At 56.8% G+C, this 26,259-nt stretch overlaps 8 protein-coding genes across 8 annotated transcripts; 5 read left to right on the top strand and 3 right to left on the bottom strand.

The window, feature by feature from the left end:
• Window positions 1–2,997: 2,997 nt before the first annotated feature.
• On the top strand, window positions 2,998–3,946 carry VTJ83DRAFT_4427 (uncharacterized protein; the record flags this gene model as incomplete). The annotated part of the gene is made up of 2 exons (XM_071010915.1): window positions 2,998–3,076; window positions 3,132–3,946. 2 exons carry the CDS (start codon window positions 2,998–3,000, stop codon window positions 3,944–3,946), a joined length of 894 nt encoding a protein of 297 aa, XP_070865877.1.
• A 322-nt stretch (window positions 3,947–4,268) lies between these two features.
• On the bottom strand, window positions 4,269–4,867 carry VTJ83DRAFT_4426 (uncharacterized protein; the record flags this gene model as incomplete). Its single annotated transcript, XM_071010914.1, has 2 exons — window positions 4,269–4,666; window positions 4,747–4,867. 2 exons carry the CDS (start codon window positions 4,865–4,867, stop codon window positions 4,269–4,271), a joined length of 519 nt encoding a protein of 172 aa, XP_070865876.1.
• A 2,699-nt stretch (window positions 4,868–7,566) lies between these two features.
• VTJ83DRAFT_4425 (uncharacterized protein) lies at window positions 7,567–8,674 on the top strand (the record flags this gene model as incomplete). Its single annotated transcript, XM_071010913.1, has 4 exons — window positions 7,567–7,633; window positions 7,698–7,713; window positions 7,841–8,052; window positions 8,121–8,674. The coding sequence occupies 4 exons, from the start codon at window positions 7,567–7,569 to the stop codon at window positions 8,672–8,674; spliced, it is 849 nt and encodes a 282-aa protein (XP_070865875.1).
• Window positions 8,675–9,634: 960 nt separating this feature from the next.
• On the top strand, window positions 9,635–11,690 carry VTJ83DRAFT_4424 (uncharacterized protein; the record flags this gene model as incomplete). The annotated part of the gene is made up of 2 exons (XM_071010912.1): window positions 9,635–9,732; window positions 9,881–11,690. The coding sequence occupies 2 exons, from the start codon at window positions 9,635–9,637 to the stop codon at window positions 11,688–11,690; spliced, it is 1,908 nt and encodes a 635-aa protein (XP_070865874.1).
• Window positions 11,691–12,675: 985 nt separating this feature from the next.
• On the top strand, window positions 12,676–14,178 carry VTJ83DRAFT_4423 (uncharacterized protein; the record flags this gene model as incomplete). The annotated part of the gene is made up of 8 exons (XM_071010911.1): window positions 12,676–12,755; window positions 12,910–13,113; window positions 13,195–13,234; window positions 13,291–13,390; window positions 13,465–13,585; window positions 13,638–13,765; window positions 13,825–14,060; window positions 14,116–14,178. The coding sequence occupies 8 exons, from the start codon at window positions 12,676–12,678 to the stop codon at window positions 14,176–14,178; spliced, it is 972 nt and encodes a 323-aa protein (XP_070865873.1).
• Window positions 14,179–15,596: 1,418 nt separating this feature from the next.
• VTJ83DRAFT_4422 (uncharacterized protein) lies at window positions 15,597–16,729 on the bottom strand (the record flags this gene model as incomplete). The annotated part of the gene is made up of 3 exons (XM_071010910.1): window positions 15,597–16,145; window positions 16,229–16,330; window positions 16,373–16,729. The coding sequence occupies 3 exons, from the start codon at window positions 16,727–16,729 to the stop codon at window positions 15,597–15,599; spliced, it is 1,008 nt and encodes a 335-aa protein (XP_070865872.1).
• Window positions 16,730–19,307: 2,578 nt separating this feature from the next.
• On the top strand, window positions 19,308–20,158 carry VTJ83DRAFT_4421 (uncharacterized protein; the record flags this gene model as incomplete). The annotated part of the gene is made up of 2 exons (XM_071010909.1): window positions 19,308–20,048; window positions 20,141–20,158. The coding sequence occupies 2 exons, from the start codon at window positions 19,308–19,310 to the stop codon at window positions 20,156–20,158; spliced, it is 759 nt and encodes a 252-aa protein (XP_070865871.1).
• Window positions 20,159–21,506: 1,348 nt separating this feature from the next.
• On the bottom strand, window positions 21,507–22,855 carry VTJ83DRAFT_4420 (uncharacterized protein; the record flags this gene model as incomplete). The annotated part of the gene is made up of 6 exons (XM_071010908.1): window positions 21,507–21,618; window positions 21,746–21,910; window positions 21,998–22,116; window positions 22,202–22,308; window positions 22,409–22,584; window positions 22,692–22,855. The coding sequence occupies 6 exons, from the start codon at window positions 22,853–22,855 to the stop codon at window positions 21,507–21,509; spliced, it is 843 nt and encodes a 280-aa protein (XP_070865870.1).
• Window positions 22,856–26,259: the final 3,404 nt, after the last annotated feature.

Raw genomic sequence — 26,259 nt, 5'->3', positions numbered from 1 at the left:
CACCGGACACGAGGCGACAAGAAACAACCACCACGGCCACCACCATCGCAGACAATCCATCACCTCCCGCTTTTCTTGACTCGGCATGAGCAACCCTTCAGAGTTCATCACTTTTGCCGGGGCGTGGTCATGGGCGGAATCCTCGGGGTACAATCATCCTCATACCTTCGAGGAAACCCTGGCCCCGCCTGATTCCGAACGGCCCTTGCCCAGAGACGACGAAACACCCGCTCAACCCTCAGAAGACGGATCTTCGCCCCTCTTAGACACGAGCGCCCTGTATTTCCGGCGGGATGACGCATCATGGCCGCAATATGGGTCGGACCCGTTCGAGTGGTCTGTGTTGAGCTCTACCACCGACACAGCCTACCTGAACCAGGATGCCTCGATCCAGACCTCCATGACGGCACAGACAGAGTTCAACGCTGCCAGTCATTACGCGTTCATGGAACCTTCGATTGACACGGTGATGTTGATGATCACGCAGGGAGGGTCAGCGCCCCCCCCCCCCGGGGATGGAACCGGCCAGACCAGGCGATGTCCAAAGGCCCGCGGTCAACCAGGACGCTTTCCCCGGCGAGTACGCTGAGGAGACCGGTTCCGCGTTAGAATCACCCGGGGTGGCTATCACCGGAGCCGAGCCTGCAGCAGGTACGGAAGGAAGGACGACCCGGAATCCGGCGTATGTGACCCCCCTCAACATGTCTCACCGTCCGCTTTCGTTAGCTATGCGCACTAACGCGTCGCGTCGTTTCCGCACAGCCGCCAGCGTCGCATGGAGGAGCGGCCGGAACAATGCCACGAGTGCCCCAAGGGGTTCCCATACAAGCCTGAACTTCTCAGACATGTGGCCGCGGTGCATCCCGAGAAGGCCGCCATGTACGGTGCCGAAGGACTTGATCAGTTCGTCTGCGTGGACTGTAAGAAGAGCTACGGCCGGATGGATCATCTTCAGCGTCACCAGACCGCAAAGCACAAACGGCCGAAGAGGAACCCGCGGGCGCCCCGAGCCAACAAATGAGCGTGCTGCAGAGAATCTAGGCGAGCGATGAGCATGACTTTTCTTTTCAGCTCCTCCCCCCCCCCCCCCCCCCCCTTCCTTCAAGAGACACACTTTTGGACCGTATACAGCTCCAGGCACAAGAGTTTCAGTGCCACGGCTGAGCTGGCGAGGGGGACTTAGATCAAAGGTTGGCTCGGAAATGATGTCGTACAAGTCACATGGTCGACCTCAAGGTCGCCCTAACTACTCAATGCACCCCAGAGACCTCCGTGCCAGCCTTGTGAGTGGCCGTGTTCAACAGCCCAGCTCCACGCCGCATGCCGTCCTAGGTGGTCAAACGCACCCGTTTTGCGTTGCAGGTGCGACTTCTGGGCGCATACGGCTCAGCAATGACGAAAAAGAGAGATTGCAGGTTTGGCGCACAATCATGGCAGCTTTGAGCCCTACGATACATACCACGCGGCATAACCCCAGCCACGACCATCGCGTTCCCTTGAAGATGGTTGCGAATATAGCCTGCCAATGATATTCTTCTAGCTCGTGTCATTTGGAGCGTTTTCTGATTCCAAAAAAGTGGCACTAGACGAGTTAGGCTAGGCTCTACCAGCTCAATGGGCTTTGGGTCTTCGTCTGGTAGCGTACGTCTGCTCGCTGTCTTGTCCAGTCGCACCTCGTCTTGCTACACAACTCCGGTGGCATCCAGTCCTAAGGGTCAGGGCTTTGGAACCATGAGCAATGGGTGCTCCTCAGCCCATGACATTCACTCATTTCAACCAACGGCGTCAGCGATGGTACAGGGCCGGACTTTGATGGATTTACTCTTTCCCCTGTTGATGATGAATAATTATCAGATATGCAGACCGGGCCTGTTCAGAAAAGAGGCTGGCCATGATATCATCCGCCTTTCTTTTTTGGCATCAATTTTGCATATACACACGTTTCCATAGACTTGGATAGCGCGAGCACTGCTTCACAACATTTACTGCGTACATTGCCATTCCATTTTTTCACCTTCACGTTAATTAGATAGTAATTAATCGCCAAACTGTGATAGCATCTTACCCGAAGCGACGCTGGACGATTGCGTGCAGTATCAAAACGATCAGGTTCTGAGCCCATGTCAATGAGAACTGATTCGGGTCCTGGGCAGCCAAGCCAGGAGCAACCGCCGACTTCGCAATGCATGTCACCGTTGGGGGTAGGCTGTGTCCCATCACCTCTTGGGTTAATAATATGTCGTGAAAAAGCCGCTCCGAGCAGAGGGCACGCACCTTGGCCTGGTAGCCTTTGAGGCTTGATGTTGTTTGAGAAACCTATCAGGTACTCTGGTTCGTCACGTCACCGATAGCTTTATCGGATTTGTAAGTCACAATCCTTATCTTCAGCCATCCAGGGTCGCAGGGAAATCTTTATGGAATCAATGTGGATGTCGACGAAACGCAAAACGCAAATCTCCAACGCCGTCAAGGCCGCCAGGTGATACGCCAATGATGGATCGTCAACCCAAGATGCGGACATCCAGTTTTCCCATGAGCAGAATGGCAATTGTAAAGATTTTGCTGGAGATATCGATGCCCATGCGGGGTTGCCTCCCTTGCATTCAGGGGCCGAAAGTGCCGGATCGCCAGACGCTGTCTCATCGCTCGTGACCTACGAGCGGTCGGTAGCGCCGTCACCACCTATGAGATGTTTGGGTGAAACGCATGACTACCACATGCAACTCATATGTTTTGGTCCGTGCTTTCTTGGCACCGTTGACGAGGGAGCGAACGGGGATGAAGGGGGGCAGCAGACAGTCGATCGGAAGAGGACGACCTGGGGTTTATATCAGTGGTGACTGGTCGTCGTAAGGCAGAGGGTTTCTTGTAATGATTATTTCTCCCGGTTGTCACGCTTGAGAATTGAAATCCCATCTCACCTGCGAAGAACGGCATATTACCCATCAACTCACTTGCTTGATACCTTATCGTTGGGCTTCTTCGCATTTACACCCCATGTGTGACAACGGCCCAGGTACTCCGTTTTGTTCCCCGTTGAGCGGCACGGTGGTCCGAACAGGAGAAACCCTCGAGAGTAAGTCGCTCACACGCACACACACACACACACACCATCAGCGCTCCCCTCCCAGACGGCAAGCTGACGTTTTGCAAAGTAACCTGGAACCCGCTCTTCTTTTCCCCAACCTCTGACCAACCCGCCGACAAGATCTTCATCCAGGCCGACTTCCTCCCCAACGGCAATGACAACAACAGCCCGCCCCAGCACTCGGGCATCACCTCGGCTGCCCTCGACCCTAGCCTCGGCATCTTCAGCTGGCCCATCCTGGACACCCTCCTCCCAGGCAACAGCACCTCGGCGACCGCCGTGCTCTCCATCGCAGCGCCCCTCCCCACCGTCTCCAGGAACGGCTCCTTCGTCCGCATCGGCGCCGGCACCGACCGTTTCCCCGGGCCGAGCGTGCGCCTTCTCCGGGCCGAGCCCCGCCCCGACGCCGCCAACGACCTCGCTCCCTCCAGCCCCCCGTCGCCAGAACCGCTCTCTCAGCTCGGCCCGCCCCCGGGCCCGAGCCCGCTGGCGATAGCCCTCCCCGTTGCTCTCGGCCTGCTGGCGGGCATGCTCATGATAACCTACATAGCGCTGCGGTCGCGGCGCCCCGACCTGCTGGCGCGCATCTGCCCTGGCAGGAGAAACAAGGGCGGCCGTCCGCTGATGGTGCAGCAGAAGGGCTACGGCGAGCGGCAGAGCTGGGCGCAGCGGACGCGGAGGGTGGCGGGGAGAGAGGTGGAGATCAAGGTCATGACGACGGACCTGGAGGGGGCGAGGTCGAACGCGGCGCGCATGGTTGGGCAGCCGGGGTTCGCGGACGTGGGAACGGTGCCAGGAGCAGGGACCGCGACGCTGCGGTTCGCGGGCAATGCGGCGTGGCCGGGCAGGATGGTGTAATTAGGGAAGGGTTTGCCGGGGGCGAGCAGCGGCGGTGGGCTGTATTTCAAGTTCCTCAGTTCCTGTCGTAAGAAACGAAGGGTGTGTGAGCGAAACGTTCTCTGGGGTATGTATTCGAACAGTGATCAGTTACCAAATACGCCGTAATTGTATCCGCGAGCGAAACAACCCTCTTCCGTCGCCGAGACGCCTCGTGTGAAGAACCAACCTCTTGCGCCGGATCCTCCTTTGCCTCGTCCTCCTCGACCAGCCTGGACTCAGGCCCCCATGAATCCGCCCCAGGGCTCATCGCATGCAACACGAACCTCATGCTGGCTCAGCCCTAGTACCCATCCTCCCACAGCTCCTTCCGGTACCCCTCCGTCAACCTCTCATCCGTACCAAACTGCTCCTGCCAACCCACAAACCCGCGATCCAGCACTACAACCTTCTGCTCCTTCACCGCAGGCCCGCTCTCTGACGGGCCGGCCGCGGCACCGTCCGTCTTCGTGCTCTCCTCGCCAGCAGCGCCCGCCGGGGGGTTGCTCGCGGCGGCGCCCAAGAGGCGCTCGCGTTCGCGAATGTACCGCAGGGCGGCGCTCGGTCCGCGCTGCTGCGACAGGGCGCAGTGGAAGACGACCGTGTCCTTGTCCTGCAGCTGGCGGACGAGGGTGGGGAGCATGTAGTCGAGGGTGCGCGAGGGCACGTTGCGGGAGCCTTTGATGTGGCCCCCGATGTAGTCTGGGAGTCTGCGTTAGGACCTGTCTTCCGCCGGCCCGGAGGAGGGGTGACGGGCAAAGGGGGTGGAAAAGGGTCGGTACCGTCGTCCCGCACATCGATGATGGCGATGTTGGGGGCTGCAGCCGGCGCCTCTTGGGCCGCGAGGAGGATCTTGGAGAGCGAGGCGGCCGTGACCCGTTCGAGGGTCCCTATTGTCGCCATGGTGAGTGGTTGTGCCAAAACAACACGCCAGGTCGCAGCAGCTGGATTTTTCGCAACGTTCTTCGCTCGAGCTCACTTTTCAAGAGCCTCTAGTGACACAGAGAATCTCAACGAAGCATGGAGACGGTCTTCTGGTCGATAAAGTGAAGTGGGGCAGCTAAGTGCACCTTGAGAGATCGTGGGGCGGCTGCGCAGGATGCAGAGTTTCAGCTGTCAGCAACTGAAGGTTCACCTCGCCAAGTGCCAGCGTGGACTTGCCATCTTCCGCTTGTGACTCAACCGTCTCCCAACTTTCGAACCCGACACCACCATGCGGTAACTTGTTTTTCCCGTCCTGGGCGTGGTAACAAGAAGAAGTGCTTAGACATCAACAGCGTCGATCAATGAGTTGCATTTTTTAAACCTCCTAAAAGAATGACCAGGAGATCCTTGGCTAGGGAGGACATGGACGAGAACTCTGCATCTTGTTTCCCCATATAAGAGCAAGAGCAGAATGATGTCCTGATTTGGCCATCCATGAACCTGGCCCTTGTACCACACCGAATGCAGGCCTCTAGGCGCTGCTACGGCTGCTTCCCTTCACGTCAACAGGTCCTGTGGATCGACATTCCTGTCGTCCGCTTAAGAGCTCCTGTGTTGATTGGATTTGTTCGTTCCAGGCCAGAGGCCCGCAGGTGGTCATTCTTGTCATTCTTGTCATTCTCTTGTGACCAGAATTGCAAACACGAGAGAAATCCACTTGCGCTTCCCCAACAGCTCCATGATCAAGAACACGAGAGGAAACTACGCATTCTTGCCCTCTCCCGTGACTCCCGTAATAGATGGTAGATTCCATACTCAGCGTAGAAGATGTTGAAGTTCATCGCCCTTACCGCCTGGCGGATGACGTCCACGAACTTGGCACATGCGCCTTGGAAATCCTTCAGCTGGCGTTCGGGAGCATGGAGAGTCGGGTATCTTGAGCTGAACTTGCGCGTCCCCAGGGAGGCCCGATGGCATCCATTGCGCAACCCTCTATCAAGGCGCTCGCCCTGCCATTTCACACACCTACCTCCATGTCGACCGTCGGATTAGCCGCGGACCAAGCTACTTCCTCTGCAGTAAGCAATCGTCCCGGAAACTGCAACAAAGAGCCCGCTTGGCTGATATAGCACAGAGCACCCCGTCATGCGGAGCAAACCACCAGGAGCTGTCCGTGGCGGTCTTCGTTTCATCGATCATCGCTACGGCAGCGGGAACATGCCTTTTCACCGTCCTCGGCCTGTACCTGATTACCCACCGCCACACGGTTCGAAAGAAATACCGGCGACAGAGGGAAGCCGAAGCGTTGCTTGAACAAGAGGCCATACGTCGTGCTGCGGCGGGTCTCGGCTTGAACATGCCGCCGCTCACCGAGCTGCGTCAAAGGTCCAGCCAGAGGGCTATGGCTCCGGCCGTGGGCGTCCATCGAGCACACCAACCCCCGGTGCCCGTCCGGGATGGACGAAGCTCTTTGAGGAAGACGGAGCGCCCGCTGCCACCCCTGCCGCGTGCGTCGAGGTCGCCATCCACCTTCACTAACAGCACGGATCAAATGTATGCGAGCATCCTCGAGAGGCCGATCGAGTCTTCCTTGGCGCGCCATGCTCCAGAGAAGCAGCCCCCGGTCCCGACTCCACCTGTGAGGGCAGACGTGGGATGGCCTCTCTCCTCAGGCCAACATCGGATATGAACCTTGGACGGAACCCAAAAAAGGGGAGAAACGCGGCCTGGAGCATGGTCTGTTCTTGTGCGAAATGGTTGGATTCGACAGCGATATGGGTACCTGTGTTTGTGTAGGAACATGAGAGAGGAACAATGGGAAGCATAAGATACTACGATGCAATGAGGCTGGGTTCCCCGTTGTCCTTGGGTCCTGTCATGAGTGCCCCACATAGCCTGACCTGATGGTGCTCCAGACGGCCGGGAACACGACGGTAGGCGATCCGCGAGTCGATACCACCGTCGAGGAACATAAGTTAGGGATGCAATTGAACCGGGTCTTGACCCAATGCGAATGTAGCGGATAGTGGGGGTTCAATGGATCGAAGCCGGAGTTCGGTGGTATTATTCATTGTTTGTGCTGGCATGTTGAGGCGTTGTACCCGGTTGTGCTTGTTATGCCAAGACCGGTAAAGTGGGGCAGCCGTTCGCTCTGTGCGGCGGCGGATGACGACAAGGGTTGCGATCGACCCTGACAAGGCCAAGGCAGCTTCTTTCGTCTCCTGATCGAGGCAACCTGTTCAACTTTGCTTCGGGATCTCTCTTTTCTTTTCCCCGTAACTGACATTTCACACTTGTCATCACCCCCCAACTCTCCTTTTTTTGTGCTCTTTGCAACTAACCCTTACCGTAAACCCGAGCGCTTTTCGTTGCTTCGTGGTCCGCTTTCTCTCGGCCCTCTGCCGCATCCGATCTGGCCCAGCCGGGCGCTCCACGTGCATTCCAGCAATCCGACACAGGAAACCCTTGTGATTTTGCGAGCTGGCCTAGACGCACCGACCAACAACTCTTAGGAGCTATCTTTCCACACCACCACCGCCACCATCACCACCACCACCGTCCTCAACGTGGCCGTTCATCGCCGATTCTCCCGCCAAGCCACCGCGCTGTATTGATCTACAGCTTCCTTGACCTCCCTGGCGAGCTTGCGTCTTTTCCCCTGATCGCCAGCCTTCGAAATGGCTCCTCCGCCAGCTGACCTGCCTCTCGCCGAGAGGTTCCAGAGGATCGTCAAGACCCTGCAGTGTGCGTTGGCCGCCCCAGATGACGCTTTGCCGAGCGCGCTTTGCTGACACTGTTTGCTCTCCAGTTGCCTGGTTCTCTGGGTACGTTCGACCGATCCTGGCCTCGTCGCGGCCCCTTCCCGCAACGCAGCGGCGAAATTTCGAGGCCCAGCGCTCGCGCGGCGACCCCGCATGGCGGACCGTCCACTAACCGGCCAACTATATACAGACATGCGCTTCTCCTCTTCTGTGTCGCCCGGTACAGCCTTTCCTGGCTCCGGATGAACTACTACGGCGGCGTGGCGCAGTTTTGCTACCGCTTCGCCTTTCTCGCGGCCGCTTGGACGTACGGCATAGTGGTGTACAAGACTTTGCGCGCTCGCCAAAGGGCCGGCGGCTCCGATAAGCCGCTGCATGAGGACGAGAACGTCCAATACCTTGGTACGTCTTGTTTTCCCCCTCGTTCTCTAGCACGCACGATGGGACTTTGCTCACCAACCCTACGGCAGGCCTGGCTTTCGTGTGGCTCTTCATGCCGCAATACCCGCTCGCCCTCCTTCCCTACGCCATCTACTCCGTCTTCCACGTTGCCACCTACGCCCGGGCGACGCTCATTCCCACCATCTCGCCTCCCCAGCAGCTTTCCTCGGCCGCCGGGGCTTCTCCCAACGCCAAGGCCCACGCGCAGCACCCCATCTCGGAGCAAATTGGCCAGTTCGTCAAGAGGTACTACGACTCGTCCATGTCGGTCGTTGCGAACCTCGAGATCGCCTTGTGTTTCCGCATCTTGCTTTCGGCCCTTTTCTGGCAGCACCGGTCGTGGATTCTCCTGGCCATCTACACCGCCTTCCTGCGCGCTCGCCTCTCCCAGAGCAGCCACGTCCAGGAGGCGTTTGCGCAGCTGGAGGCCCGCATTGACAACCTGATCGGTGCCCAGGGCACGCCCCCGGCGGCCCGTCAGGTCTGGGACGGCATCAAGCAGGCGGCGCGCCAGTTCTACGTTGCTACCAACCCCAAGAACTTCACCGGTGGTGCTTCTGCTCCCTCGAAGAAGACCACCTAAGGACCGAAACGCACCACCACCGCGAAAAAAAAAGGGCGACTCTCTGTGGGGCAAACCAAGTCCGGCTTGCAGCCCAGCCTGACAACAGGGTTTGGCGGCACATGTTGGCTTACGGGTAAGCGGGAACGGTTCAAACGCTGCAGCGGTCATAAAGATCTTGTTGTCATGGGTGCAAGCCAGCCCGCGATGAGAAGGCCAGAAGGAAGACAAACATGGCAAGCCGGGTTGTTTGGCGCCGGTGGTTATCATGCAATCTTGGGTACCATCTCTTCCCCTCCCCCCCCGATTCTCAGAGGTTTGGACGACGGCATGGCGTCGCCGGAGGGGTAGCCACTTCCGGCGCGGCATGTTTAGATAGCTAGATGTTGAACGATAACGCACACACTACCCGTACTGCTGAATGATACTTGTCTTCTCACCGATGGTTCCTTCTACGATGATGTTCCGTGTCTGCGTCATAAGTGTACATTTATCCCTTCGAGCCTCTTATAATGCCTCTTTACCTCACCACACATTGTGAAGGCTGCCGTGCATTCATCCCATTCCGTTTCTATGGAATATAATTCACGTCTGGTTCCTTCGAGTCTTGTCATCCGCCAAGACTCTAGTCCCACGGGAGGACTAATTAAGCGATGACGTCGCTCGCTGCAAAGCTCCCAGCCTCGACCAGCTCCTGAACGCCTTGCTGGGCTGCCCATGCTTGCTTTAACCTGGAACCATCCGACTTCACGCCGTCCGTGTACTCAAAGATCAATACGGATAACTGCCGCGGGCGGCCTACATAACTCCTTTTTTTTTTTTCTTTTTTGCGGCCACCCTCACCTGTCTTGCCTCGTTTTGTTGGCAACGTTGTCTCGTGTTTCATTGATCACTTGATCAATCGCATCGAGTCCCAATCCTAGCATCAGGAGACCCAAGCCAGCCGGGCTCACCTCCAGCGTCTTCGGAGGTACCTGCGCCATGGCCTCCCTGCTTCGCCAGCTTGTCGCCTCGCCCCGCGTAAAGCATGCCGAGACAGGCCTCGACCTCTGCTACGTCACCGAAAACATCATCGCAACGTGCGTACCCAACCGCCACGTCCCCGTCACACGTTCCATCTTTTCCCATCCACTTTAAGCATCTTAGATAGCTATATATCTGCCAACCTACCCATGTCTCATCCGAACCCAACAACCACCCCGCGCTAACCCACCTCGCATCGCACAGATCCGGCCCGTCCCAAGCCTACCCGCAGCGCGCCTACCGCAACCCGCTCGACCGTTTGGTCGCCTACCTCGACGCCCGCCACGGCGATGGCTGGGCCATCTGGGAGTTCCGCGCCGAGGGCACGGGGTACCCGGACGAGGCCGTGCACGGCCGCATCCTGCACTACCCGTTCCCGGACCATCACCCGCCGGCGTTCAGGCTCGTCCCGGGGATCGTCGGGGGGATGAGGAAGTGGCTCGAGGGGGGTTCGCTTGCGCTCGAGGAGCGTCAACAGCAGCAGCGGCACGGCCGCGACGACGGCCGCGACCGCGACCGCGGCAGCGGCAGCGGCGACCCAGCCAAAGGAGACCCGAGGGAGACAGAGGGGGCAGGCAAGGCGGAAGAAGCCGACCCGAGCGAAGCCAAGAAGGGCCGCGTTGCTGTGGTGCACTGCAAGGCGGGCAAGGGGCGGTCCGGGACCATGGCGTGCTCCTACCTGATCGCCGAGTGCGGGTGGCGGGCGGAGGACGCGCTGGCGCGGTTTACGGAGCGGCGCATGAGGCCCGGGTTCGGCCAGGGCGTGTCTATCCCGAGCCAGAGGCGGTGGGTGAGGTACGTGGAGCGCTGGGCACGCGCCGGAAAGCCCGCCTACCTGGACCGGCCGGTCGAGATCGTGGAGGTGCACGTCTGGGGATTGCGGAATGGGGTGAAGGTGAGCGTGGAGGGGTTTGTGGACGAGGGCCGGAAGATTCACGTGTTTCACACGTTTGGCAAGGACGAGAGGATCGTGGTTGAGCCTGGGGCCCCAGGTGGCGCGGGGGTGCTGGATATGGTCCAGGACATGGTGGCCGGGTACGCAACTACGAAGCCTACGGTGGGAGAGCAGGTCGAGGACGCCCGCGATGAAGACGCCACGCGCGCATCAGAGGGCGGCGCATCCCCGACGAACCCGTCACGCGGCGGGGGCCTGACGAGAGGACTATCTCGACGAAAGTCGGGATCCTCGCCGAGCCTCATCAAGCTGGCCAACAAGACGCTGCCGAGGAAGCCCACCGCGCCGCCCTCGGAATCCTCTCAGACGTCCTCCGCCTCCAACGCTGCCTCCCTCCCGGACCAATCCTCGGCGCGTTCCCAGTCCACGACCAGCCTGCCAAGCAGCGTCCCCTCGGACGTTTTGGAACCGGGCGGCCAAGCAGTCATCTTCAAACCCGTCCAGCCGATCCGCATCCCCAACAGCGACGTCAACATCGCCGTCGAGCGGCGGTCCCGCGGCCCGGGAAACCTCGGCTTGGCGCTGGTTACGGCGGTCGCGCACGTCTGGTTCAACGCCTGGTTCGAGGGCCACGGCCCCGAGCAGGGCGGACGCGGGGACGAGAACGGCGTGTTTGAGATGGAGTGGGACAAGATGGACGGGATCAAGGGGTCGTATCAGCGCGGGACCCGGGCGTTGGATAGGATCGCGGTCGTTTGGAGGATGGCGGACGCAGGAGAGGAAGCCGCGGGCGTGGAGATTCGCGAGCCAAGCAACGAAGAGCCGATTCCGCAGGTCAAGGCGGCGGATTGGAGGGGAGGGAACGAAGAGGATCCGGACGCGGGGGACGAGTTGGGGTTGATGGTGCAGGAGGGCGAAGGGCTCAGCATGAAGTTGATGTCCAAAGCCAAAGCGGCCAGCGGGGCGAACGGCGTTCAGGGGGAACGGGACAGGGAAGAGGACCAGGCTTCTCTTGAAGGCGTGAAGGTTAGCGGCCCCGCCGGAGAGGCGGAGCTGCGCCATGTTCCGGATGACTCGGGCGAAGGTCCGAGCCAACGGTCGGACCGGAAACCGGCATAAAGCGAACGGCGCTCGGACGGACCAGCAAGAAGGCCTAGATTACTGCTATCGACGACCGTAGCACGGTTCCTGGCCGGCGGTGGATGGCGTGAACGTCGCTTCTCTTGCGTCAGGATGATCACCCAAGTCCCCATGATGCAACGCTTCACGTGCAGCGCTGGCCGAGAGAGAGGGAGGAGGGTACAGATCCCCGTTAGCACCGTTGGCACCGTGCGAGGGACTGCGCAGCGGTGGTACTAATTACATAGTTCTCCGGATGAATAAAGAAGGCGTCTGTGGGTTGATTGTTTGGAAGAAGGGAGAATGTGGTACGGAGTTGTGTAAACCCGGTCGGTCATGCGAAATGGATGCCACCTCGCGTCATGCTCTGTTGGGTGTCAAGTCCTATAGCACGTACTGTGTAAGCCGGAAGCATGTGAGCGAGCCAGTGAGCCAAGCAAGCAGACAAGCAGACAAGCAGACATGCGACGAACCAAATCCGTTGCCCACACAAGCCGCTTACGAACGGCCAAGTGGGTCGGGGCGTGGTTATCGATAGAGGTTTATGTACGGCTGTTACTGCGAGAGGATGCTGACCCACCGGGTACCGGGGCCAGGTACCTGGAGACGACCGGGCTGAGCCATATCCACTCGGCTTTCTTTTCAACTTTTTTTCTTGCCGGTATGACCTCGTCAATGCCTCCGGTTGCCACCAGGACCTTGTCCCACTTGCCCTCGGACTTCCTCCGCTTTCTTCTCTCCCCAAATCATCAACATCTCCTTTGAATACCTCGACATTCTCTCTTCAACCTCTCTTCAACCTGACCGTCGCACGGCACGTAACCCAGCCCCCGGTCGCTGCCCCGCATCCGAGTTCCCCACTAACAGCTGCACCGGCCGTTGCAGCGCAGCATCAGGAAGGCAAAGTCAAAGAAAAAAAAATCCCGAGCTTACCTTTATTCGCCGGCCTGCTTCGGTCCCTCTTCTTTTCCTTCCTTTCTTCATCATGTCGGCGGAAATGGCGAACGAAATCAAGCTCATCAGCGGCCGCAGCCACCCTGACTTGTGCGAGAAGATCGCCAAGCGGTACGCAATCCTTGGTTCCTCTGCCTTTTTTCCCTTCCGTCGTTTGCCGATCGCGGCAACGGCAACATCACGCAGGACAAAAAAAAAAAAAAAAAAAAAGAAAAAGCCCGCGCGTGACGACAGGCTGGCGCTGACCCGGAAACACACCTTGCAGGCTCGGCATCCAGGTCGCTCGGACGATATCTCTCAACTACTCGAACCAGGAGACCTCCTTCACCGTCGGCGAGTCGGTCCGCGACGAAGATGTCTTTATTGTCCAGTCCACCGCCACCGGCGACGTCAACGAGGGCCTCATGGAGCTGCTCATCATGATCTCGGCGTGTCGGACGGCTAGCGCGAGGAGGATAACGGCCGTCATGTACGCTTCGCTTCCCCCTTTGCTCGACCCGGCTCGTGGTCGCCCCTCGGCGATCGGACGTGTTTCTGACCTCTCTGGCAGCCCCAATTTCCCGTACGCGCGACAGGATAAGAAGGACAAGGTGCGCTTTGATCGTGACGATACGCAGCGCTGGCCCCATCCGCTAACCGGACGCAGTCAAGAGCTCCCATCAGCGCCAGGCTCGTAGCGAACATGCTGCAGACGGCGGGCGCCAACCATATCGTCACCGTGGACCTGCATGCTTCTCAGATCCAAGGTATGCCCAAGGCTCCCTAGCGACCCAGGCTCAGGCCTCAGGATGCGCCACGGATCGCTAACGCTCCTCGACAGGCTTCTTCAGCGTCCCGGTCGACAACCTCTACGCCGAGCCTTCCTTCCTCCGATACATTAGGGAGAACTTCAACCCCGAAGATTGCGTCATCGTTTCCCCTGATGCCGGCGGTGCGAAGCGGTCAGTCAACTTCTTCCTCCCGCGCCGCGCGCCACACTGACATGGTTGGCAGCGCAACTTCGATCGCCGATCACCTCAACACGGCTTTCGCCCTGATCCACAAGGAGCGGCCCAGGCCCAACGTGGTCGGCCGCATGGTTCTCGTCGGCAACGTCGTGGACAAGGTCGCCATCCTTGTTGGTATGTTTCCCCTCCCGCCTAGGCCCGTCAGCTCTGACCTTGCGCTGACAACCCCGTAGACGACATGGCGGACACTTGCGGCACCCTCGTCAAGGCCGCCGCCGTGCTGAAGGAGAACGGCGCCAAGGCGGTCCTTGCGCTTGTCACGCACGGCATCCTTTCGGGCAATGCCATCGAGACGCTCAACGGCAGCGTCCTCGAGGCCCTTGTGGTCACCAACACGGTTCCTCTCGGGGACAAGGTGGAGAGGTGTCCCAAGCTGAGGGTCATCGACATCAGCCCTACGATTGCAGAGGTATGCTCCCCCCCTTGCGGTCCCGTGCTTTCCAGCTGTCGCTGACTTGAACCAGGCCATCCGCCGTACTCACAACGGCGAATCCGTCTCGTACCTGTTCACGCACGCCCCTGTATAAACGACATTCGAGCATCGAGCATCAAGCATCGAGCATCGAGCATCGAGAATCGCGCCCGCTTAACCCCTCACAACACAACATGACACAGGGCAGGGAAATTTCAGGGAAGGCACCGTTACAGCACTTCCCTCATCACACACGAATTGGGTTTTCCATGTCACGCTCCAACCGGTTATGGAGCAGCATGTATCGGAGTATCTGGTGGGACAGTCAGGGCCTGTTTGGTGTTGAAAACGGTATTTGTGGTTCCAACTTGGTTGTTTCTATATCCTCTTTTCCTCGTCGCTTCCTATAGAAATCAGAACGTTCTCCAGAAGCGCGTCCTCCTTGGCTGGTTGGATCCTGTTGATTCTCATGGGCTCGGCCTCATTCCGTGCTCTTGCTCTCCAGGACGCTTCGGGACCATGGTCCGGTCTTGTGCCGCCCATGTGTTCGTGAGTCGAGCGCAAAGTCAACGAGGGTCCTGTCAACCCAGCAGAACTGCGCCCGCCGTCGGCGGCATATCACTGAAGAGTGGGAATGGACACAGGAGTGGACAAGTGTGTGGCGGAATTCAAACGGAGGTATGTTGGGAGAGAGGACGGAGGGGTACGATGCCCCCTGGGAGGACGTTGGTCTTGGGAAAGGGGGCGGGACCGCAAGGCTGGGTGAGAGATAGGGGGGGTGGTGGTGCACAAGGCCGTGAGGCGGACATCAGACATCACTTGATGCTGAGGAGCATTGCCGCGACATCTGTGATCGCAGAAAAAGGGTCGGTTTCACAGGGCAGAACATGCTAGAAAGAGCCTCCCATTCACAAATTCTCAAGACGCAACATGACCAGGGCGAGATTCTATGTGGTGTTGAAGGTAAGAATGCCACAGAACTCAACGACAGAACTGCGCTGCTCCGTACCCTGCTTGGGGTCTAGCCACATGATTAACATCATCATGCCCGGGCCTCGAGGGACACAGGGACATCTCGACCAGCTCACGCCTCCCATCTCCCATCGTTCCGCCACCAACCCGTCGTCAGTCACCCAACAAGCCTGCGTCGACCAAGTCATCGGCGTTGAATCCATCCTTATTAAACAATGCGTCGCCGACAATGTCGTCGGCAGTAATCCCTTCAGGCACGTCCACCGCCTCGGGCTCCTCCTCCTCCTCCTCCTGCTCCGGCTCTGCCCCGTCCTCGTCCGGCCCCTCCGCCTCGGACGTCTTGTGCAGCGGCCGACAGACCGTCTTCACCTTGCCGTAGACCAGATGGTCAAGAGTTCCAGACACCGGGAACGAGACGGAGACGCCGTTCCCAGCGGTGACGGTCTGCGTGCCCGTCCACCCGAGATTCGCGAGCCTCCCTTCCCAGACCACGGCGGAGCAGGCTACGCCGCGCATGTTGGCGGAGAGCGCTACGGCAATGCCCCACGTCAGGGAGGTTCCCTAGATGTTCTTCTTCTCGTAGTTCATCGTGCTGCCGGCCGTCCAGCCCACGCCGATGCCCGACAGCCCGATCTGCGGCAGCGACACGGCGAAGCTGGTGCTCACCGACAGGCCCGAGGAGCTGCCGACGTTGAAGGTGGTCTCCGTGCCGCGCGCCTCCGTCCCCGAGAACGTCCACGAGTAGTCCGTGCCGTTCCAGACGGCGGTGCCCTCGCGCAGAACGAGCAGCCGAAGGCCCTCGGAGCCGGCGGGAAGGTCGTAGGCGACGTTGTGCACGACCGACCGCGACAGCTTCCGGAGGAAGAGGGGCGCCAGCTGGCCCAGGTCCTCGCCGGCGCGGCCCTGGAAGCCGATGAGCACGCCCGAGCCTACGTCGACGGCCTTGGCGGAGAGCTTCGCCGTGTTCTCGACCCCGTAGCCCCAGGAGCGGCGGTTGGTGGTGAGATCGATCCGCGCGACGCGGCCTCCGCGCGAGAAAAGAGACGAGAAGCGGCCAAGAGGCGTGGACCAAAGGGTCATGGACCGGATTACCTCGTCCTCTTCCAAAGCCTGCTCACGGCGCCGGTGAACGTTTAGCATCGGTTCCGTCGAGCTTGGGACAATTCAGGGGGGGGACAATGGAGCCAACGTACCAGCTCGGAGAATTGGTCCTTGCGAGCGCCCCGGCTTCTCTCGGTTCCGTCCGAGAAACGGACATCCAGGCCGCGAAGGTAGCCCTGTCTGCCGTTGTCGCGCTAGACACGAAGCATGCGGATCGACGAGCCCGCCTCGCCAACGATGGTGAAGGGCGATCCGTCGGTACCGGCGCCCACGACCGTGGGCCGGACGGAGAGCGCCGCCGTCCATGGCTTGGCGGCGGCGAGACCGACCAGGTACCACCACCACCACAAAACCACGGCCTTGACGTTCTGCCGATTCTTGCTCTCGCGAGGGACATGACGAAGGAGCGGTCCGAGAACCGTGGAAACCCCGAGGGCCACGATGTTGGGCGTTGCGACGTAGCGGCGGAAGAGCGGTAGGGACCGAGATGCCTGTTTGGCGGGGGGCAGGGCCGAGACGATAGCCATAACGAGTGCGGCGACGAGGGCCGCTCTGCTTGATGTCATAAACTGGTGAAATATTGTCATGGGCATGTTGGTAGCGGCGCAAGAGAGATGAACAAATGCGAATCGGGGCAGCCCGAAGCGATCATCGGTGTTAGCGAAGGATACCGAAGCTGGAAGGGAGCGCTACGGTACGACGTGGATATGCAACCGAGCACCGGGCTGGCCCATGACTCGCTCCTGGATCTGGCTGCTCGATGGACGGACGAGGCCGGGCGTTGACAGCAGGCTCGGCCGGCAGTTCCATATCCGCAGGTAAGCTCCAGCCCTAGGGATCAGACCGGGCCGCTGATCAACACACCACCTCATCGCCGACGGGAACCATGTTCGTGCTGATTCGGGCATAAGTGCCGAATGTGGGTCGTCGAGTTTGGCTTCCTCGACCAATCACCCACGGGTACAGAACCCGATTTGGTAAGAGGTGTTGCTGGTGCTTGGCACCTACCACCCCCTTCGGATGCAGGGGACCATGTATCAAGTTCGGAGAGCAAGGGGAGTAGAATTGTGCATTCGGCGGAACCGGTGACTCGTCCAAGATAGACGATAGCCTGCCTTGGACATGGTCCGGACAGCTCGTGGTGTTCAGAGCCCACAGCTCATGAACCCATAGCAACCGCGCAGAGGATGACATCGCCACGGTGATGCGGCAGATCCACCCCGAGACGTGCTCACACATCCATGGATACTATCAAGCAGTGCGGTAGAGCAGCTCTCCAGGGAAGCGATGAAGGTTGCGTGGCCATGACACCAAACTTGCCGATACGAGGGGCGAGCTGTGAGGCCAACGAGCGTTCTCGGGATCTGGCCAGTCATAGGACCGAATAATAATTGTAGGTGGTGTTTACCTTGGCAAGGTAAGATTCAGGGGTTCCAAACAAATCCGGTGCGGGCGCAGCGGGCTGGTTTTTTTCTGCTTAGGACGGTGGGGCGGGAGCAGTCAGCTGGAATGTTCAGTTAGCGAATGTAGAGTAGTTATCACAAACACACGTCATATGAGCTCCACTCTAAGTATGACGGGAGGCCCGAATGATTGATTGGTGATTTGGGAACAAAGGAAGCTTGTGAACAACCGGTCCCTAACGGATCCCAACCGCGGGTTCGCTGTGATTCCAGGTTCTTGACGCCACGATTGGAAATGAATACAGCATTAACATGCTTCTTGCAGACAAGCGTGTCTAGCATTATCGTCCGATGGAGTTGAGCATCTTGGGGATAACTAGTGCTATGGCAGACCGGCCATCCATGCATGGCCTTTTCCCATACCTGCCCACCTAACCTATGGGACATTTCTTGCGATGAATCTGGAAACACAATCAAACTTCCCAGCTTTTGCCTGCCCTGCGTGATATCGAGGCAAACCGTTGATTTTGTCAAACAGTGAGAAGAGGGTTTCGGTTCCGTAAAGGTACGTCATAAGATCGCGGAGCTGAGCAAGGATTGTTGTTGGCGTCGAACTTGGTACCACCCACCCGCGTGCACTTGGCCATGCAGATCAAGCGCCCTCTTCCACCACCTACCACTGCCCAACGGCAGCAGCACGAAAATGCTAGGCGGCCTGAGAGGCTGTGCGGGAATCCACGCCATGGGCAGTCAACAGCCACACAGCAGGGTGTAGGCGCCGAAGACCGTCGAACGGAGAGGAAGGGGAAATGACGGACAATGGGCGCAGGGTGGGATTGCGATAACGCACAATTGCAGCAAAATGCGACGGTGCCGTGTGAGGAACTCCATTCTATGCACCCTCAACGGTACTTAAGGGAAGGCCCCGAGGTCGGCATAAGACGGGGAAGAGCCAGCTGGTTTCATCAATAACTCGTGGTAGATGCATGTTGATTGATCCCACAATGCCCTCAAGCAGGCCCCCCCCCCCCCCTCCCCTCCCCTCCGCGGGGGACCAGGTCGTCGTGCCGGATCTGCTTTGGTATTCTGCAATGCGCAATCCTATCCAGGGAGAACGCATCGCTTCTTCAAGAATGACGTCTTGCTTGCCAACGACGTTCCAGATTAGCCAACCACCTTCGCTCTTAGCCTCGGGAGCATCATGACCGTCGGAAATATTACCCCTGGTTCTCCAGACCCTAGATATCCCACACCACACCATGCTGGCCCCAAATCAAACCTGGGCAAACTCCCCCTCGCCAGGCTGCTTCGACTCCACTTCCAACCTTGATCTCCTCTCCCTCTCAAGCCACCTTGCCGTGCTCCCCTTGTCTGGCCAAGCCCGCCCGTGGGAGAACCACTGCAGCTCAGCAAACGACTCGGAACCCGCCCCCGAACCTCTCGTGCAACCGTTGCAGCCCAGGCCCTCGCAGCGCCCGCCTTCGGCAGCCAGACCTGGACGAAAAACAGCCCTGCCTCTCTTAGCTTACCATCAGGCTGCCTCTACGCACGCCACCCAAGCCTTTTCCCCCCGCCCCTGAATGCTCCACCATGACACCAACAATAACAACAACAACAACACCGGCCTCCCAGCCGACTCAGCGCTCCTCCCCCATGGATACGAGCTGGTGGTGTCCCGCCATATGATTCGTTGTGGCCGCATCGGTTGGATCTCGCAACAGGCTGCGGATATCCGGTCTGCGACAACAGACGGCACGAACCGGCCAAGATGGCGGCCCGGTTCCGAGAGCAACCACCTCTGGTGCCCCAGCTAGGGCTGGCCTCGGAGGAAGGTTGGCTGGCAACGAGCACCGACAGAAAGTACTACCGGCGCGGAAACGCCTTCATCAAGCGCTGTCTCCGCGACCGCGAGATCGTGCCCGGGCCTCAGGGGTGCCCGTACCCCCGGCTACGCAAGGAATCCCTCAAGAACGAGGCCGCCACGCTGCGGTTTATCCATCGGCACACCGAGATACCCGTGCCGCTCCTCTTTTGCGACTTTGAGGACGACGACGCCTACCACGTCATCACCGAGTACGTCGAGGGCGTCAGCATGGCCGACCTCCCGGACGACCAGAAGCCGGTGGTCATGGACGAGCTCGAGGGCCACCTCGCCCAGCTCAAGCGGCTGCGCTCCCACCGCCTCGGCGGACCGACGGGCCTCGTGATCCCGCCCTACCGCGTGCTGTGCGAGACGGAGCGCGACGACTGGTCCCGCCTGCGCCCCGCCGACCAGCCCGAGTACGTCTTTTGCCACAACGACTGCTCGCAGCACAACGTCATCGTCAACCCGGACACGCTCAAGATCGCGGCCATCGTCGACTGGGAGTACGCGGGGTTCTACCCGGAGTGGTTCGAGTTCCCGTTCTACAAGCGAAAGGGTCCGTCGGTGGCGCTCGACGACGAGGAGGACGATGCGACCCGCCTGCTCAGCTTTCTCGACTCGCAGAGGGAGCCGGATCCGTGGGAGGTGAGAGGAAGATTGGCTCCCATGGTAGCCAGCCTTTTCGCGGGTGAACATGCCTCGCGTCCAAACACACAACGCTGACCGGTGTTGAACAGGGGCATCGCTGGGAATGACCATCCACTAACTATCGGCATCCGCCAGCGTCGGCGCTGGCGAATGCATGACCCCCCTCCCCTCCCCTCCCCTCCACCCTTCCGCGCGTCTAGTTCGTTCCAAATACCGCCGATATCAGCGAATCAGCCCCAAAAGGGGGTTAGCAACAGGGTGAGGCCGCTGCTAGAATGGCCATGCCGCCCTCCGTGGCATCCGCAGGCCCGGCGCCGTCCATGGTGCGTGACGTTCCTATCTCTGCTCCTTTCTCCGGGCGAGAGCGGAACAATGGAACGCGTGCCAAACTGTGATATGAAGCGTCACGCCAGAAATGCAACGCACATCCATGCAAACACACCGAGGCCGAGCACGGTAGCATGCGGCCGACCGGAGAAGTACCACACGCGCATCCGGCTCCCCGGTCTCCCCCACCGTTCCCTGCAGCCGCCGTGCGCCATTGATACTGCCGCCTCATTGTCTGCTCCTTGGTGATAGAATGTGTCTTTTTTTTTTTCTTCTTTCTGATGATCCTGACAGGGCAACAGGTTTCAAACCAAATCCTGTCTGTCTGTGGTTGATCCGGGGTATCGATTGTCAAAAAGGGATCAACTAATAGTTAACTGCTTCGTGGGAAGACTTCTCTTGTGCTAGATAGCTGGGTGAAACAGGGGATTTGTAATTACCCCAAACGCTGCTAGATATACCGGTACCGCCAAAAGGCTGTTCTGATGGTGTTTCTTTCTTATCATGGAATCTACCCAGCGCTGGGGTACATCGAGGCAGAAGACTTTTGAACGACGCTTGCGTTGGAACTTGCTGGCCCTTTTCGTCGAGGGCGAGACCGTCTTACGCTCCCCGATGATTTCTCATTATGAAGCACAAACCAGCTCACCCTCTTCATCATCACCATCTCCTCCCTCTCCCTCCCCCTCATCATCTCCCCCCTCACCGCCTGCCCCCTCACCGTTTCCTTCTCCTTCACCGGGCTCGGCCTCGCAAGCCTCCCCTTCACCTGCTCCATCATCATTACCTTCACCATCATCACCGCCCTCGCCGTTATCACCACCTTCTCCGTCATCAATAGGCTCAGGATCCGCGAGCTCCTTAAACGTCAAAATCGCTCCCGCCTGCTTCGGCACAATCTCTGCCACGTTCTCGGTGGGGAGCAGCCTGTACGCGTAGCCGACCGAGCATTGCGAGAGATGGCCTTGCGGGGCGTCGCTGAGGCCGCCGCCGAGGTCGGTGTTTAGCACGTTGGCATATCTTGATGACGGGGTTTGTTCATTAGCGGGTGGTCGATGTAATCCCAGAGGCGGAGAAGAAAAGGAAAAAAGAAGGAGAAGCATGGAATGATGAAGCGCGTCAACACGCTTACCCGACCTGGCTCGAGTCGCGGCTTGTGACGGGAACGCGGACGCCGCGGAAGACGTTGTTTTGCACGAGCACCTGGGCGGACATGCGCGTGTTGATGGCCGTGGCCATGCTGTGGATCGTGATGAGTATCAGGTCAGTCTCGTTCTTCCGTTTTGTTTCTTCGGCCATGGCCGTCTTGTCAGAGATTTGGGAGCAGTAGAGGGGGATATCTGGGGCCAACTTGCTCTTCATAGAACGAGTTATAGACATGGCCGGTGCCAAACCGAATCAACGGGCCCCGCGAGTTGACATTTTTCCAGTGGTTGTTGGCGTAGGTGATGCGGAGCTTTCCCTGGTCCTCGGCGGCGTTCCTGTCGTTGTGTCCAACGAGGGAGCCTTTCCAGTGATCGTGGAAGTACGTGCTGAGAGAAAAGGTTCATTAGCCGAGAAGCATACCAAACAGCTACGGAGGCAGCGCCCCCTGAACGGGGATGAGCGGCAGTCCATACTGGGAAATGGTGATGAAATCTGCACCGTGCGTCGAATCCACCAGCCCATCGTGAACGTCCTTGTCGGCAGCCAGCGACGAGTAGAACTCGCAGTGGTCGACCCAGACGTTGGTGCTTCCCTGCGGCAGGCATGCTGATCAGCACTGGTGTTGTACAGCAACAATGCCTCGGTCAACGAGGTGAGAGAGAAGGGTTAGCGCCTACGTCGATGCCCAGAACATCCCCGTTCTTTGCCTCGACAAACGACGAGACGATGTTCCGCAATATCAGGTTCCTCTGGTTTTTGAAATACAGGCCGATTCCGACGAATCCTGCCCCGGTGATAACGAACAACCATCAGCCCCCGAACCACAGCGTGCGCTTCATTTCCCTCCTTGATATACCATTCGTGCCCCCGGAGCCATGACTCACCTGACCCGGGAAGTCCAATGATGGTCTTGTTGCTCCCAATCCTCACCTTGGCGTCGCCCACGATGGTGCCGTTGACGACAACAATGGCCGGCTGGGTGTTCCTTTCGCCCACGACAGCCGTGAATTCGGAGAGAGTCGACACGATCGTCACGTTCCCTCCGTACCCACCCGTCGTTCTGTACGAGACAAGGCCGTGTCAGCAGCATGGCCCCCAAGCTCCTCCCCTTCTCGTGCGTTCATCGTCTCGTTCTACCAACGCGGCTGCAACATCTTGCAAACTGACCCTCCATTGAGCGTGGCAAACCCCAGATAGGCGACGTCGGAAACCGACGCCTCCTTCAGCTGCACGGGCGTTCCGGGCGCCGGGTCGGTCGGGGTCAACGACGGCACCGGTGCCGGTGCCGCGGTCGTCAAGGCGACAAAGGATGCAAGCGCCGGCAGTCTCATGGCGAAGCGACAACTATCCAACGGCCGACTGCCACCTTGCCTTGCCAGGGCGACACGAGTCAACGACGGGAGTCAGCTCGGGGAGCGGCGGGGACGAGCGGGCTCGAGCGGGCGGGCGGGCGGTCTCGTTCTCGGAGGCGGGAGGCTGGAGGAGACGGTCACGCCGGGTTCATATATTGCCCCGGAGTCCAGATCTATGGTTGATGTCCCATCAGCTCCACCCGTCATCGCGGGGGCTCCTCGCTTTCGCGATGCAATGTGTATAGTATTGCGCAGGGACCTCGAGAGACGTCAAGTGGTTCGCCGCCGGCTAATCTAGAGGCGAAAGCCAGGATCGGTTCCCTCGTTCCGCACCACTCGCCCGTCCACGCTCAAGAGGGGCCGGCCTTGCGCACCATCCAAAGAGCCCATCGGTTCAGCCATGTTTTGTGGCCATTCTTTCTCTTGGCGCCACGTTCCAACGGTATGGCACGCCGGACACGTGGAGTTCCGCTTCAGAATAACCCCCCCAGGTCTTGTCGCGGCGGGAGTTTCCCGCTTGCCGGAAGTTGAACCCCCTGGTTCGAATCCCACCTAGTACTACCCTCGTAGAGCATCCAGCGTTGCGGATTCGAGGGCCCATTTTCAGGGACGGGATCTACGGAGGGGGGCGGACCCAGCCCATATATTAACGACATGGATGGAAACGGGTTTGCTGTGACCCTGTCTGGCCACCAAGGGCACGCTTCCTTCGGCAACAAGATCAGCGAGGCGGATTTGGAGGCCCTTGGGACGAAGTGATGGACATTCGCTACAATCACCGCCGTTGGTCTGGCGTTGATTGAATTACCATTTCAAACTAGGTAAGAATTCAGCAATTAATTAGAGGAGGTGTGACAGGATCTATAGGGACTTATACCCTAGTCCTGAACCCCAGCAGGCATTCTGCCTGCTTAGACCGCTATTCTGGGCATCCATCGTATATATAAGGAGCCTCCAGGAGAGGCATATTAGATAATTGTTTTCTTCTTTTGAACAACAGCTTCCAACCACTCCTTTCCGCCGTATACACTCTTACAGGTCCGGGCTATTACAGTTATAAGCCCGGTGCCTTCCTGCTACGTAGAAAGAGAACCTCCCCTTCTTATTATAAGCCTTTAAATTAATCTTTAAAGCGTTTAGCTCGTTTATTTTCTCTTCTCTCTCTTAAAACCCGTCGCTAACTATTAAAGCACCTTCCTCGGTAAAATAGACTTAGTCCTTAAGGATTATACTCTTAGCGTCGTACGGCTAGAGACCTTCCGCGATTAAGGACGATAGTTCAATTACGTCCGAAACGAAGCTTGTATTTATAGCGTATAGTAGATCTGTAGACTAGAAGTAAACGCTAAGACGGTTCTAAAGATCCTTAATAATAATTAAAAGCCGTTTTATATAAACGCCTATTTAGAGGTTTAGCAGCAGTTTAGAATTTAATATTAACGAGAGCTTCGGGACTAGTAGAACGCTAATCTAGAGGAAAGGGGCTTTAAACCGGAAAAACCAGGAGAACCTTTTAAGTCCGACGTAAACTATATATATAAGTAGAACCTTCTCTAATACTTCCTAAAGACCCTATAAAACGATTTAAACGACTAGAAGAAGGCTTATAACGTAGTATACTATTTTATCCTTAATACCGTTTAGAAGGATCTATTTAAAAATGTCTTTAACCTTTTTATATTAATAAAATAGCTATAGATCTACTATAACGTCCTACGTATTCTAGAAGCCTAAATTATTCCTATTTAGGCGGTAAGGATAAAAGCGTTTTATAAAGCCTTCCTTAACGTCCTTAACAGAGCCGAAACAGCTATAAACCCTTTCGAATAGATTATAGACTTCTATTATAAATATTATAATATACTTATAAACAGAGTTACTAATATAATTAGTTTCCTAGTTATTATAGCCTTTCTAAATATTATTTAAAAGCGTATCGCCCTAGGATAAGCCTATATTAAATATATATTCCTAGCCGACAGAGTTATTTAAAGCGATCCTAAAAAAACTATAGAGATATATACGGACCAGCTATACCGATTTCTCCTTTAGAATGGAGCTAGGGTATATATCTTACCGTATATTTATATTACTTTTAAAGGACGTAGGTAGTTATCTGACTAGTAAGACCTGTTAAAACAAAGGTTTAATAAAAGAAATAATAATAATAGTAAAAGTAAGCCTTCTAAGTTAAAGGGTAGCTATAAATAAGGAAAAGGCAGGAATAATAGTAGAAAAGGCGGTAATTAAGGCTATAACTAGTCTAATAATTAAAATAGGAAAGTAAACCGAACGCCGAAGGTTTATTATAACTATCTATACGGAATCCTTAAATAATATTATTAGATACTAATTAAATACTTTAATCTTAAAGCTACTATAATTAGTAAAAGTAAAAGAGGCAGTATAATATCCTAGGGCCTATACTAATATATCTTTAACGACTTTATAAAGCTTTAATAAGTAGACTTTAGAAATAAGTTATAAATTTAAAGGATAAGACTCCTTAGTCCCGGAGTACTATACTTATTACTAGGACTAGGCAACGAAAAACTTTTTCCTAGTTTGGTCGGAGTTAAGTTAAAACTCGATAATAATAAAGACTTTTCGAGGCCTCTTATTAAAGTAGTAATCCTCTACGACCTATAGATAAGAATTCAGCTTCCCTCCGGTATCTATACTATATTTATTATTGATTATTACCTGCTTTACAATTCTATTCTTCTAGATAACTACGGAGCAGTCTATATCGTTAATAATAAGTTACGATTTAAGCTTAGATCCTAATATAAAGTTAATAACCTAGACAACTATATAGGGGCGGGTACGACCTTTTTCTAAGTATAAGCCTATAAGCAATAAAGGCTTAGAAATATATTGAATAGTAATAAAGGTCCTAATACTAAAGACCTAATTCTGGAAGATATAGTCTTTATTAACGGGTTCTACGTTAATATTGTATCAGAGGTAGCTCTTAAACGGGCAGGCCTCTAGTATTATAGGTAGGACGGAACCCTTCGTTACGGCCCTATAAAGCGTAGTCTAGTTATAAAATAGTTAGTCCGTAAATATAATTTAGTATTCCTCAAATACAACGTTCGTTCTATTTACTTAAAGGTTCCTCCGCTTAAGTATACTGTAACTATATCTTTCGCTGTTATTAAAACCCGTTTAGCTGCCCGATCGAAAAAGCTACTTTTTAAAAGAAAGGATACGAAGCGCTTATAGTACTTACGTATAGGATACACAAGGCCCGAAGTAATACAAAGACTTGTCTCTATAGCTAAAGGAGTTCGGTACAAAGTAGATAGTATCCTAAAAAAGAAGTATAAGAGTTATATACAGGTATATACTACTCGAGTTATTTTACGCCGACCCTTTAA

This window comes from Remersonia thermophila, chromosome 4 (assembly GCF_042764415.1).
Source record: "Remersonia thermophila strain ATCC 22073 chromosome 4, whole genome shotgun sequence".
In the NCBI taxonomy this organism is placed as follows: domain Eukaryota; kingdom Fungi; phylum Ascomycota; class Sordariomycetes; order Sordariales; family Chaetomiaceae; genus Remersonia; species Remersonia thermophila.
The sequence above is the reverse complement of the archived record's forward strand: the minus strand, read 5'-3'. Positions and strand labels throughout refer to the sequence as shown.